We start from the raw sequence: 13,721 nt of genomic DNA on the forward strand, positions 1-13,721 counted from the left end.
TAAGGAGTTATTCGAATGGTATGGAAATCAGTGTACGGAGAAACAAATGATTACAATATCAGAAAAACTGGATGATTTATTCAAAAGAAAGAGCGTCACAAATTGAGCAAATCAGTAACATGTTGATCCACCTCTGGCCCTTATGCAAGCAGTTATTTGGCTTGGCGTTATTGAAAGAGTTGTTGGACCCTCCTGAGGGGTATCTCGCCGTATTCTGTCCGATTGGCACGTTAGATCGTGAAAATCCCGAGCTGGTTGGATGGTCCTGCACATGCTCTTAATTGAGGAGAGATCCAGCGACATTGCTGGCCAAGGTAGTATTTGGCAAGCACGAATACAAGCATCAGAAACTCTCACCATGTGCGGACTGGTATTATCTTGCTGAAATGTAAGACGAGGAGGCTTGCCATGAAGGGCAACAAAGCGGGGTGTAGAATATCTTCGACGTATCACTGTGCTATAAGGGTGCCGCGGGTGGCAACCAAAGAGATCCTGCTATGAAAAGAAATGGTATCCCACCTCTGTCCCGGGCGTCTCCAAACACATCTTCAGCCTCGAATCTCATTGACTGGAGTAGAATTGTTTTCAGTAATGAGTCCTACTTGGAACTGAGCAGCAATGACCAGCGAAGACGTGTTGAAGATGCCGAGGACAGTGGTGAGATACCAACCTGACTGTCGCCTGCCATACGGCACGACTACCGGGAATGATGTTGTCGGCTGCTGTTTCTTTTCACGGCAGAATCCCTTTGGCTCTCAACCTCGGCACCCTTGCAGCACAGTGATACATCATCGGCGCGAGTTTCTCCTGCTGGTTTTCTGTGCTTGCCAAACCCTACTTTGGCCAGCAAGATCGCCAGATCTCTCCCAATTGGAAATGTTTGGAGCATAATGGGCAGATCCTTCCAAGCAGCTCGGTATTTCGACGATCTAATGCGCTAATTGGACAGAATTTACACAATATCGTTCTGGAGGACATCCAACAATTCTGTCAATCAATGCCCAACTGAACAACTGCTTGCATAAGGGCCAAAGGTGAACTGACTTGCTTAATTTGTGATCTTTCTCTTAAATAAATTGTCCAGAATTTTTGAAACTGTATATGTACACCACATATTCCGATTCCCATCCCATTCGGATATTTCCTTCGTGGTGCTTTTTTTACGTAATTTTGATACTTGTCAATCGAAACCGGTCTAGCTAGGGAAAATTTTAAACGAGTGTTTCACTAAAATTAACTGAACTGTTTCTAGCTACTTAAGTGTAGACACCAGGGTGTTCACGAGAGTTTCGAAAGTGCTATTATTGCTTTAAATTTAAATTGGGTAGTATGCTTGCGGAGCTCCTGCTGAGAACTTGGGACCCGTAGCACGTGCTACTCACGCTGTGTGGGTAAACTGCGTCCAGAGCGGAGAAGAAAAGAGAAAGTACACAGATAGTAGGTAGCCACTTTTCTAGAAGGAATGCAATAACAGCAGCCAACGGCTGATCTCCGTGTGTTGGGCCGACAGCTGCGTGAGCGGCTGCAGCTGCTGCGTGAAGAACTGGAGGAGGAGCTACAGCTGCGGCAGCGGCGGGCGCGGGATCAGCGCCACGACCACGACGCCCTGCTGCAGCACACGCAGCGCTTCGTGCAGCAGCGCCGCTCCGAGTTGAGGTACGTTCGCTCAGCTGGGATGCACGTGTACGTTCCTTCTGTTCATATTAGTGTCTTAAAACTGTCGACATTAAAGATTTCACTTCTGGACGTGTCTGATAGGCACCAAAAGCTTCACTATGACTGACAGACAGCGGGACACCCACGGGCACAGGTTGGCAGAGGTGCGCAAATGGCTGACTCACGGGCAGTGAAGCAGATGAGCCGCAGCCTCTGTGACAGCTGTGCACCGACCGAGTACACAAAGGCAGGGTTGACCATGTAGTGGGCACATGCGCAGAATGCACGTAACAAAGCCACCTGCCAGGTAGATGGCTACAAGCTAGCTGAAGAGCGCCCGGCAGTTCTCCCATCGTTTGGGGCAGCGTTGGAACGGCGTAATGTAGACGTTCTTGTGCAACGCAGCTAGCTCTTTAATCGCACGAAGTAATGGCCGCTATCGACAGGGGATCTCAAGTTGATTCCGTATTTCTAGATTTCCGGAAATCTTTTGACACCGTTCCTCACAAGCGACTTCTAATCAAGCTGCGGGGCTATGGGGTATCGTCTCAGTTGTGCGACTGGATTCGTGATTTCCTGTCAGGAAGGTCGCAGTTCGTAGTAATAGATGGCAAACCATCGAGTAAAACTGAAGTGATATCAGGTGTTCCCCAGGGAAGCGTCCTGGGACCTCTGCTGTTCCTGATCTGTATAAATGACCTGGGTGACAATCTGAGCAGTTCTCTTAGTTTGTTCGCAGATGATGGTGTAATTTACCGTCTAGTAAGGTCATCCGAAGACCAGTATCAGTTGCAAAGCGATTTAGAAAAGATAGCTGTATGGTGTGGCAGGTGGCAGTTGACGCTAAATAACGAAAAGTGTGAGGTGATCCACATGAGTTCCAAAAGAAATCCGTTGGAATTCGATTACCCGATAAATAGTACAATTCTCAAGGCTGTCAATTCCACTAAGTAGCTGGGTGTTAAAATTACGAACAACTTCAGTTGGAAAGACCACATAGATAATATTGTGGGGAAGGCGAGCCAAAGGTTGCGTTTCATTGGCAGAACACTTAGAAGATGCAACAAGTCCACTAAAGAGACAGCTTACACAACACTCGTTCGTCCTCTGTTAGAATATTGCTGCGCGGTGTGGGATCCTTACCAGGTGGGACTGACGGAGGACATCGAAAGGGTGCAAAAAAGGGCAGCTCGTTTTGTATTATCACGTAACAGGGGAGAGAGTGTGGCAGATACGATACGCGAGTTGGGAAGGAAGCCATTAACGCAAAGACGTTTTTCGTCGCGGCGAGATCTATTTACGAAATTTCAGTCACCAACTTTCTCTTCCGAATGCGAAAATATTTTGTTGAGCCCAACTTACATAGGTAGGAATGATCATCAAAACAAAATAAGAGAAATCAGAGCTCGAACAGAAAGGTTTAGGTGTTCGTTTTTCCCGCGCGCTGTTCGGAAGTGGAATGGCAGAGAGATAGTATGATTGTGGTTCGATGAACCCTCTGCCAAGCACTTAAATGTGAATTGCAGAGTAATCATGTAGATGTAGATGTATTTGTAGATGCGAAAGCAGCAGTATGCCGCAGGTAGCTGTAGGGGCGAAGCTTTCCTAGTCCTTTCGCTGCTAACAGATGTACTCTCTGCATTTTCTGCTGAGCGCGGATTTGTTGTGGCTTTACCGCTCGTCAAATGCTGATATCGGTGCTGAGGGGCGGCGTTCTGTTCGCTATGGAATACTTATCATCCGATGGTACAAAAAAAAAATAAAGGAAATTACTGAAAGAAAGTCGATTTTACACACCTTACGTCTGATATCTTCACTCAATAAAGGACTGAATTTCCTTTCGTTATCTCTCATAGTTACTGTGTTGCATGAAATTAAGTAAAACATTGCACGCTATTTAAGAGTTTGCAGAGGTAAAAATGCGTTGAGTAAACTTTGTGTATGGTTGATTTTAGCTCATACGTTGCGATGAATGACTTTACGTAACGTATCGAAATTTTATTTAAAACTGGGAGCAGAACGCTATCTCATTTTGTTCTCGAGTTATTGATTTTTATATCCGACTCGCCCATTTCGTCCCTGCTACTCGTAAATTATGTGGTCATAACAATTGTAACATTTGATAAAAGTTCAAGATGTCGGAACGAGGTTTTTTGCGATGATAGCACGGAGAGAGGCACATATGTCGTATGAAAAATACTCCATACTTCTTTTATTCTTCAAGAGATGGAAGTAACTCGTCCGCAACAGTGACAAGTCGGCACCTCAGGACGCATACAGACGTCAATAGCACTCTGGGAAAACACAAGCAGCGCACGTATACACGCACACAGCATCGGGAGAACGGCAGAGCAGGACGTGTGTACACGTCCGCAGCAGCGAAAGGACTAGTGACAGCAAAAATGCACAAGTCATTTCCGCTTCGAAGAAGGGGGCACACAATTAAAGGCTTAGATCATTTTCAGTTTGCTCTAGAATTTTAGATCAAGTTACATGGTCGCATATAACGGTCTTTCTAGAGACCGAAAATCTCCTTTGTAGGAATCAACAAGATTTCTGCGGACAGAGATCTTATGAAACCCGGCTCGTTCTGGTCACCCGTAAGATTGAGAAGGGTCTATATACCGATACCCAGATTGGTGCCATGTTCCTTGACGACCGGGAGATGTTCGGTATTGTTCCGCACTATCGCCTAATGTACAAAATACGAGTGGGCAGAGCAGCGGACCAGGTTTGCGACTAGACTGAAGAGGTCCTACGAAATAGACCACAGCATATAAACTCTTACGGAGAGAAACCTTCAGTCGTATATGTAACTTCAGAGATACCACAATCAAGAGCTGTTGGACTATTTATTTTGACATTATGTGTAAAGGACGTAGCGAATAACGTTGAAAGCTCCATGAGATTCTTTGGATGTGATGCAGTTGTATATGAAGAAGTTGACCGCTAGAAAATTGTAGCGAACTGCAAGAAGACGTGCAGAGTATCGACGCTAGGTGGAGAGAATTGCTGTTTATTCTCTGCATAAACAAATGTAATATATTTCGCACCAATATGCAATAATGCCCATTACCGTGTGATGACACAATTGCAGAAAAATCACTGGGAGCAGTCACATATGTAAAGTATCCGGGAGTATGCGTATGGAGCAATTTAAAGTGGAATGACTACATAAAACTAACTGCAGGAGAGACAGAAGCCCGATTGAGATTGCCGGCCGAAGTGGCCGTGCGGTTAAAGGCGCTACAGTCTGGAACCGCAAGACCGCTACGGTCGCAGGTTCGAATCCTGCCTCGGGCATGGATGTTTGTGATGTCCTTAGGTTAGTTAGGTTTAACTAGTTCTAAGTTCTAGGGGACTAATGACCTCAGCAGTTGAGTCCCATAGTGCTCAGAGCCATTTGAACCATTTTGAACCGATTGAGATTCGTTTTAAGAATCCTTAGCAAGTGTAGACCTCCCACGAAAGACACAGTTTACAAAACCATCGTTCAACCGATGCTTTAATATTTCTCGCCGTTGTGGGGCGTGTGCCATGTAGAATTAATTATAGATGAAATAGAAAAGATGTAAAGAAGAGCAGCGTACCTCGTCACAGGTCTGTATCAAGCGCGAAAACATCACGAAGACGCTCATGCAAGTCCAGTGGCAGACGCTACAAACAGAGGTGATCTGCATCATACTGTAGTGTACTGTTAGAAGTCCAAGAAAATACTTTCGCAGAAGGGTCAATCGATATATTGCTTCCTCCTACGTATATCCAGTGAAAATATCGAGAAGGTAAAATTAGAGAGAACAGAGCACACGGAGGCATACTAACAGTCGTTCTGCCCGTGCTCTGTGACTGAATCACAAAAAGAATTGGGGGGGGGGGGGGGGGGGGGAGGAGTGCGGTGCGGGATGACAGTGCTCAGTGCCACAAGAAGTACCTGCCGCCACAGATCCACATGCGGACTATAGATGTTCATCTAAGCATAATATTGAAACATGTCCGCTGTTAGCTGACTCATTTATTAAACAAACTGATGTTATTCACTGTTAATTCAGCTGCAGCTGCCAAGAAGCCCTGATTCAGTGGGTCTTACTTCTAATAAGTTTATTATTTGTGTTCCCAAGCATATATTAAAGTCGAAAATACTAATGTTTCTGGAAGGAAAGAATCACATATGATACCTTACAAATATAATTCATATGAGTGAGAGATAGATGATTTCTTACCATAATATCGAAACACGTCTGACGATGTACCTCACTGACAAAAAACAAAGAGATGTATCATCTTCTCAGATAGGTGACTGGGTCAAAGAAATTTTATCTAATAGAAACTGGTGCCATATACTTGACGGCAGAAGTTCAACAGAAACAAAACTTCCTGTGGCTGTGCACTAACGAGCAAAATAGGAGCACTAGTATTTTCAGTATAAATGACAACAGGTCAGAAATGGGCCAGAGTGTTCGCTGGCAGTGTTGTCTGCAAAAATGTAAGATCATCAATGAACTACTGTAGAGAAACAATCTCACCTAGTGTAAATGGTGGCAGCTCTCTTCAGCCACAGGTAAGTCCAAGATAATGCCCATTGCAGAGAAGCAGAACTCAATACTATCTGATTGCAAGGTTAATGGTACACTTCTGAAGCCTATCATATTGTTTAAATATTCAGCAGTGAAAATAAGATGTGAAATTAAATACGATGAACTTTTATAACAAGCAGTAAGGTGAAATGCATGGCAGACTTAGATTTGTTGGAAGGGTTCCGAGAAAATGGAGTCTACAAGATGCCAGTGCAGCCAATTCTAAAATACTACTCCAATGTTTGGAGTCCTTATCAGGCAGACATGACACCAGACATTGAGGGAATTGAGAGGTACATTGCTAGGACTGTAATGGGTTCATATAGCATAAAGTAAAACAGACATGCTGAGCGAACATAAATGGAAAACTTGGTAGAAAGGTGAGATGAAATTTTCAGATAACTGGTATTCGAGCAAGATTGTGCCGCAATTCTCCTGCCATCATGGTATACTTAGCATAAATATCATAATAATAAGGTAAGGGAGGATAGAACGCCTCTCATACTGAGTCACACAGTCATTCGCCCCTCATTCAAAGCTGATGCTGATACACTGTATCCTCTGCCACGCACTGCACCACACTTGTGGAATATGTATGCAGATTTACCTCTACAGTGGAACTCAACCATCTGCCTACAGAGGATGTGTATTAGAGCATACGGTAACTCAAGAAAAGAATTACCGTGTTATACTGCCAACAATGCCAGAGAATAACATCCACTATATATACAGTCGCTTTGCTGTCAATGCACAGGCTACAGGCTCTTGTAAATTTTGCTATAGGCATCCTCAAAGAGGAACTCATTGTAGAATTCTCATACAGTTCTAGAAATGAGAAGATAACCATCAATTCTCTGGTATATAATAAGTTTTGTGTGTCACCTATAACATTTAGTCCTTGTGGCATGAGATTTACTGAAACTGACCAATTCACTTACAAAAAAGCAGTAATTTCACAGCCCCCCCCCCCTTCCCCGTATATTCCTGCAGACACTCACACCGTTTGCATTGCTTGAGCAGATATTAACAGTCTGTACACAGATTTCCACAATAACACTGTAAGAAGTTCATGTGTTAGTTTTAATAATATACTGATAATGTAAAATACTGTAGATAATCTGCAGTCAAATCACTTATGTTATCCAATGAAATGTGGATAGTAGTGCATGTTAGACAAATCATTTCGAAGCTGGATCATTAACATATGAAATTGCCTGCTGTGTATTCCCATGTGTCAAAATGTAAAAGTACTTTTGCAAAACTTTGTTGGTAAATTCTGCTAAAGTATCAACAGATTACTGGAGTACATGTAATATTTGACTGTCTCACTAGCAGTATGTGCTGAATGAATAAATTTCGGTCCCCTTTGTTGTCTCATAATGGTGTATCACAGAATAGAATAGAGTAGAGTACAATAGAATCTTTATTGTCACATGACATGAAATATACAGTCATTTGATTGAAACATTGGTGACTTGTCAATGAATAATTCTGTGCCTACCTTAGTATACGTAAAACAAGATACGAGATACGTTAGAATACAGCATATGGATGCTCCTGGAACCACATTACAATATAAAAAGATAATTACTTGTTAGATTTCTTCCTGTTTCTTAAAATTTCCTCAGTGCTTTGAAATCATTCTTTTAAAGTATTTTTGTTTCTGTAATTTATAAATACGGACCTACTTCAAAGATCACATTTTCATAAAAGTAGTATATATGTTTACATCTAGATATTTAGATACATAGTTCACATGATACATTGTTTATAAGTATAGACACATATAAAAAGAACATATACCTCTATTAAAAGGGAACATAAGCATACACACAGAATGTAATGTAGAAAAAACAGGAAAGTGAAACAAATGTAATATCTCCTACTTGTCTTCCTCATTTATAAAATCATCCACACTGTAGTAACATTTGCTTTTTAAATATTTTTCAATGTTTGCGCAGGTGAATTCCGGCTTTCAGTCCTTAAACTTTTAACAGATTTTATTGCTAAGCTTTAAAGCCATGTAATATGGAGTATTTTCAAATAATGTTAGTCTGTGGCAAGGTAACATGTATCTTGTTTGCGCCTTGTTTCATATATATGAGTAAATGAATTTCCCACAAAAAGATGTGGCTTTTTTAACTGAATAGATTTGTATGAGGAATAAGATTTAGTATCTATATCTACTTCCCTAATTGTATTCATGTACATACATTAATACACTCGAAGCCTAAGAAAAATTTCCGTACTATGAAAGAATTATCTGGGCAAACAAATTATTTCAGTTTCAGAAGAAATGGATGATTTATTCAAGAGAAAGAGCTTCATAAATTGTCAAAATCTGGCAGTTGACATCGAATGATTCAGTTGGTGGATGTCCTCTTGATGGATATCGTGCCAAAGTCTGTCCATTGGTGTGTTAGAACGTCAGAATCCTGAAACGGTTGGAGGGCCCTCACCATGTGTGGATGGCCATTATCTTACTGAAATGTAAGCCGAGGGTGGCCTGACATGAACAGCAACAATACAGCGGAGAGAATTGTTGTCGTACCGCTGTGCTGTAAGGGTGCCATGGATGAAAACCAAATGGGTCCTGCTATGAAAAGAAATGATGCTAGACCATCATTCCTCATTGTCAGGCCTTATGGGGGGAACGGTCTAACTGGAATCACACCACTGCCTGGGTGTCTCCAGACAACACATCTCTGCTGGTGATCGGAGCTTAGTTTGAAGCAGGACTCACCACTGAAGTCAATGAGATTCCAGGCCGAAGAAGTGTCTGAAGATGCCCCAGACAGTAGTGGAATACCAGTCTGACTATCACCCACCATACAGCCCAACAACAGGAGTGATGGTCTGGGCCACCATTTCTTTTCATAGCAGGACTCCTTGGGTTGCCCTTACAGCACAGTGGTATGTCAATGGTATTTATGCCTCAATTTGTTGACCTTCATGGCAACCCATCGTGGGCTTACACATCAGCAAGATAATGCCTGTCCACACATGGTGAGAGTTTCTACTGCTTGTCTTCGTGATTGCCAAACCCTATGTTGGCCAGCAAAGTTGTCAGACATCTCCCCAGTTAAGCAAGTTTGAAGCATTATGGGCATGGTCTTCCAATCATCTCCACAGTTTGAAGATCTAACAAGTCAACCAGACAGAATTTGGCATGATATATCTCAGGACACCCAACAACTCTCTCAATCTGTGTCAAGCTTAATAACTACCTGCATAAGGACCAGAGGTGGACCAACACATTACTGACTTGCTCAATTTGTGAAGTTCTTCTCTTGAATAAATCATCAAAATTTTTTGAACTTGTAATCATTTGGTTATCTGTACATGTACATCACATCTACCGGTTTCTGTCCCATTCAGATAATTCCTTTATGATGTGTCATTTGTTTTGTCTTAGAGTGTACTTATGAATGGCAAGATATTTTGCACATATTGGTATTGTTTCATGAACCAAACTGTTAAAATTAGTTAAATGATGTGACTTTGTATAGATCCGTACCGAAACCACAGAAGCAGGAGCTGAAAGTTCCAGACACAGAAGAACTAGAAGCACTGAGGAAGAAACTAGCAGAGAAACGTGAGCTGCGAAAGAAAATGGAAGCTGCAGAGAAACTTAGCAGTAACACCTCGTCCTCGGCACACAGTGTCGAAGAACAGAGTTGTTCTCAAATTGAAGAACAGAGTTATTCTCAAATTCAGCTGGAAGTAAATAGTACTCATGCCTGAATTTTTTTTCAGCATCTTAGTCCTTTGTGACTGGCAATCACAAAAATATGGAGAAAGAATTATGCCGAATATTCCAACACATCACCTTTGTTCCGTTAAGGCTATGGTGCTAAACATTTGTAAAGTTATCAAAATTGTGGTGACCATAGTCAGTGATTAAAGAGAATTGGTATAATTTCATGTGCACTGACTTTTTTTTTACATTAAACTTCTGGGGAAAGAAGTAATGTACCAACAGAAATGACACATACTTACAGGAAGGGCCTCTAAGTACAGTCGTGGAGGCCTCGGGACAAGTACATAGTGGTGCCTTCTTCCACTACTCTACAATTGCCTCCACCTCACCCCACTCAGCAGAATGTCACTCACAAAATGTTTCTCATAGCCAACTGCTCTGCTCCACTCCGCTCCATGTTAACGCAGATTTTTAGGATATGTATTGTATTTGAATAAAATGTAAGTGAATTTTATTTGGTTGTTATATTTATCTTGTTATTTGCCTTACGAACACATTTGCTTAACTACAGATTCTGAAAGGGGAGAAAGCAGAGCATGTGTTCTCTAGCTTTGTATGGACTTTGTGTGGTTCTGATAAGAAAATTTGTGCCAGAGGAATGAATCAGCAAGCACTATGTTTCTGAAGATCATTCATGCTAGCCACCAAGAGGATGTAAGGCTGGCCCCAAGGGTCTAAAGGACCAGCCCCATATTCAGCCCTTGTGCAGTGACTGGCGAATTGCCATTTTCCATCTGGTGACAACTTTTCATGGCACTTGAAATATACAAGTTTTAGTCAGAGTTATAGTCAGTAATTCTACCCCAAACTGGTTGAGTGCTCACCCATTGTAAAGGCATTCATAAATCACTGCTGAGCAACTGTCTTTTAAGATCAGCTTGAAGGTAGACCTAAAGACACTTTGTTTTGGTTGTCATTTCATTACATGCCTCACAAATGTGTTAAGTAGGTTAGTGCCCAAATAACAGCTTGTACTTTCGATTTTGTGACATTCTTTAATAGTATCACATTCAGAGCTATCTAAAAGGCACCACAGTGATATTTGTTCTTTTGTTTTTTAGTCATTTAACTTCTTGTTGGTTTCATGCAGCCTGCCATGGATTCCTCTCGTGTTCCATGTTCTTTATGTTAGACTAGCACTTGTACACAACATCTTCAATTATTTGTGTTCCATATAGTTTTTACTTCTGCATCTCTCTCAGGTACTATGGAAGTTATTCCTTGGTGTCTTAACACATGTCCTACCATCCTGCCCCTTCTACATGGCAATTTTTCTTACATGTTCTTTATTTTTCCAATTCTGCAGAGAACTTCAGTTCCTTTCTTATCAATTCACCTAATTTTCTACATCCATCTATAGTAACACAGCTCAGAAATATTGATTGCTGTATTCCTAACATACATTTTTAGAAATTTATTTCTCAAATAAATCTCAATTTTTGATACTACTAGACCTCTTGTGGCAATGAATGCTCTCTTTGGCTGTGCTGTTCTGCTTTTTATAATCTCCTTGCTTCATCTGTCATGTGTTATTTTGCTTCCAAGGTAACAGAATTCCTTCACTTTGCCTACTTTGTAGTTTCCAATTTAGACATTAAATTTATAACATTAAATTTATAACATGTATCATTTCTGCTACTTCATCTTACTTTTGTCTTTCTCGTCTTTCTTCATTTCAGTATCAGTTTAAAGTAGGTGCTCATTAGACCATTCATCAGTAGGTTCTGCAGTTCTTCCTCGCTTTTAGTGAGGATAGCAATGTCGTCAGCAACTTTTGGCACTGATATTCCTTCACTCTGGATTTTAATCCCACTGTTGCATCTTTCTTTTATGAGGGATGTTTAGTAAGTAATGCAACACCTTTTTTTTTATTAAAGCAGATTGATTTTACTCAGAACTCTAATACATCATATTATTCCACACTCTTTTGGCTACAAAACTCTCTTTTTCAACATAATCTTCATTCAATGTGATGGCATTATGCCACCTTACTGGGAGGGCCAGTACTTCCGCTTGGTACCATTCTACTCACTATCTATGTATTGCTTCCTACAGGGTGCATCCCTCATTGGGCCAAATAGATGGAAGTCAGAAAGTGTGTGATCAGGGCTACAGAGTGTATGAGGAAGAACAGTCCAGTGAAGTTTTGTGAGCTCTCTTGGGTGAGCTAATTTGTGTCAGGCCTTGCATTGTCATGGAGAAGGAGAAGGACAAGGAGAAGAAGTAGTTCATTTGCATTTTTATGCTGACTAACATAAGTAATTTCTTAATTACAATACACTTCAGAGCTGATTGTGGCACCATGAGGGAGGATATCAAACAGAACAATCTCTGCAAAGCCACAGATGACCATTGTCATGACTTTATTGGCTGAAGATGCAGCTTTGAAGTTTTTCTTCAGATGAGAGATGGCGTGGCACCACTCCATGGATTGCTGTTCTTTTCAAGAAACACTACTGAGAAACTTTAGAGAACAAACATTTGAAGCTGACTACCAATAGATTCTACTGCCACCAATATAAATTGTGCGTAAAGATCGTGAAGATATGATATGAGACTTAGGTCTCATACAGAGCCATATAGATAGTCATTTTTCCCGCACTCTGTTTATGAGTGGAACAGAAAAGGGATTGGCTAGTAATGGTAGAGGGCACCCTCTACTGTGCACACTGTGGTGGCTTGCAGAGTATCTGTGTAGATGTAGATGTAGAACATTGTGAAACTATTAAGGGCTGAAGCAGGAATATTCCATGATCTCCCATAACAAATTCTGCATTTTTCAACCGTAATTGTGTAAGAAAAACAAAGTGTTGCATTACTTATTGAATATTTTCATCATTGCTTCTTTGATGTATACATTGACCAATAGAGGGAAAATATACATTCCTGCCTTAAACTGTTTCTAACCCAATCACTTCATTCTTGGTCTTCCATTCTTATTTTTCTGCGTTGGTTCATGTAAATATTGTATGTCATCTGTCATTTTCTATGGCTTAAACATTACAGTTGTAACTGAATTGTATCTTATGCAGAGGATTGGAAAACATTACAATAATTGAAATTTTATTTTAGTGTATAAGCTTATTTTGACTTTATTGCCTTCATCAGTACATGTCCCGACATTGTAGATGGATATATGTCAACTTTGGGTAAACCATTATTGCTGTCTGTAGTTGTTTGTTGTAATATTATCTTCAGCAACATTTCAAAGTTGTACAATAATTTGCTGTTGCACATATGTTATAATATGTTTTTTACTATCTGACAGTTCTAGAAATTCAAGTTTGACAGCTAGTTGTTTACTCAAAAGTATCTTTTTATTGTTGACTTAGCACGCCTGCCAACTTGCACCCTACTATATCTGCACTCCCAGAATATATATAGTCAGTACCTACTCTGAGCCCATGAGCACCCAAGCTCAGTGGTAACTTCTCAGAGTTCAATCACAGCTGTTCACAGTTAAACCTTTCTGGAGCCATTAAAGCAAAAAGTGTACAATACTAACATTACTTCTTACAATTACAATATTATTAAGGATACCGAGTTCCCGGGTTCGATTCCCGGCGGGGTCAGGGATTTTCTCTGCCTCATGATGGCTGGGTGTTGTGTGATGTCCTTAGGTTAGTTAGGTTTAAGTAGTTCTAAGTTCTAGGGGACTGATGACCATAGATGTTAAGTCCCATAGTGCTCAGAGCCATTTGAACCATTTTTAGTTGCTGGTTCATCTTGTA

General features: G+C 41.0%; 1 protein-coding gene across 1 annotated transcript in view; it reads left to right on the forward strand.

Annotated features, from left to right (window-relative positions):
• LOC126260445 (cilia- and flagella-associated protein 99-like) overlaps positions 1–10,046 on the forward strand; it is an 88,864-nt gene extending 78,818 nt beyond the window's left edge. The window contains exons 7-8 of the mRNA XM_049957774.1: positions 1,511–1,656; positions 9,740–10,046. Of these exons, the coding sequence (XP_049813731.1) occupies positions 1,511–1,656; positions 9,740–9,974 (381 nt within the window). The 3' untranslated portion in view covers positions 9,975–10,046. The remainder of the gene's footprint in view (positions 1–1,510; positions 1,657–9,739) is intronic.
• Positions 10,047–13,721: the final 3,675 nt, after the last annotated feature.

The sequence above is a fragment of the Schistocerca nitens genome, chromosome 5 (assembly GCF_023898315.1).
Source record: "Schistocerca nitens isolate TAMUIC-IGC-003100 chromosome 5, iqSchNite1.1, whole genome shotgun sequence".
NCBI classification, from domain to species: domain Eukaryota; kingdom Metazoa; phylum Arthropoda; class Insecta; order Orthoptera; family Acrididae; genus Schistocerca; species Schistocerca nitens.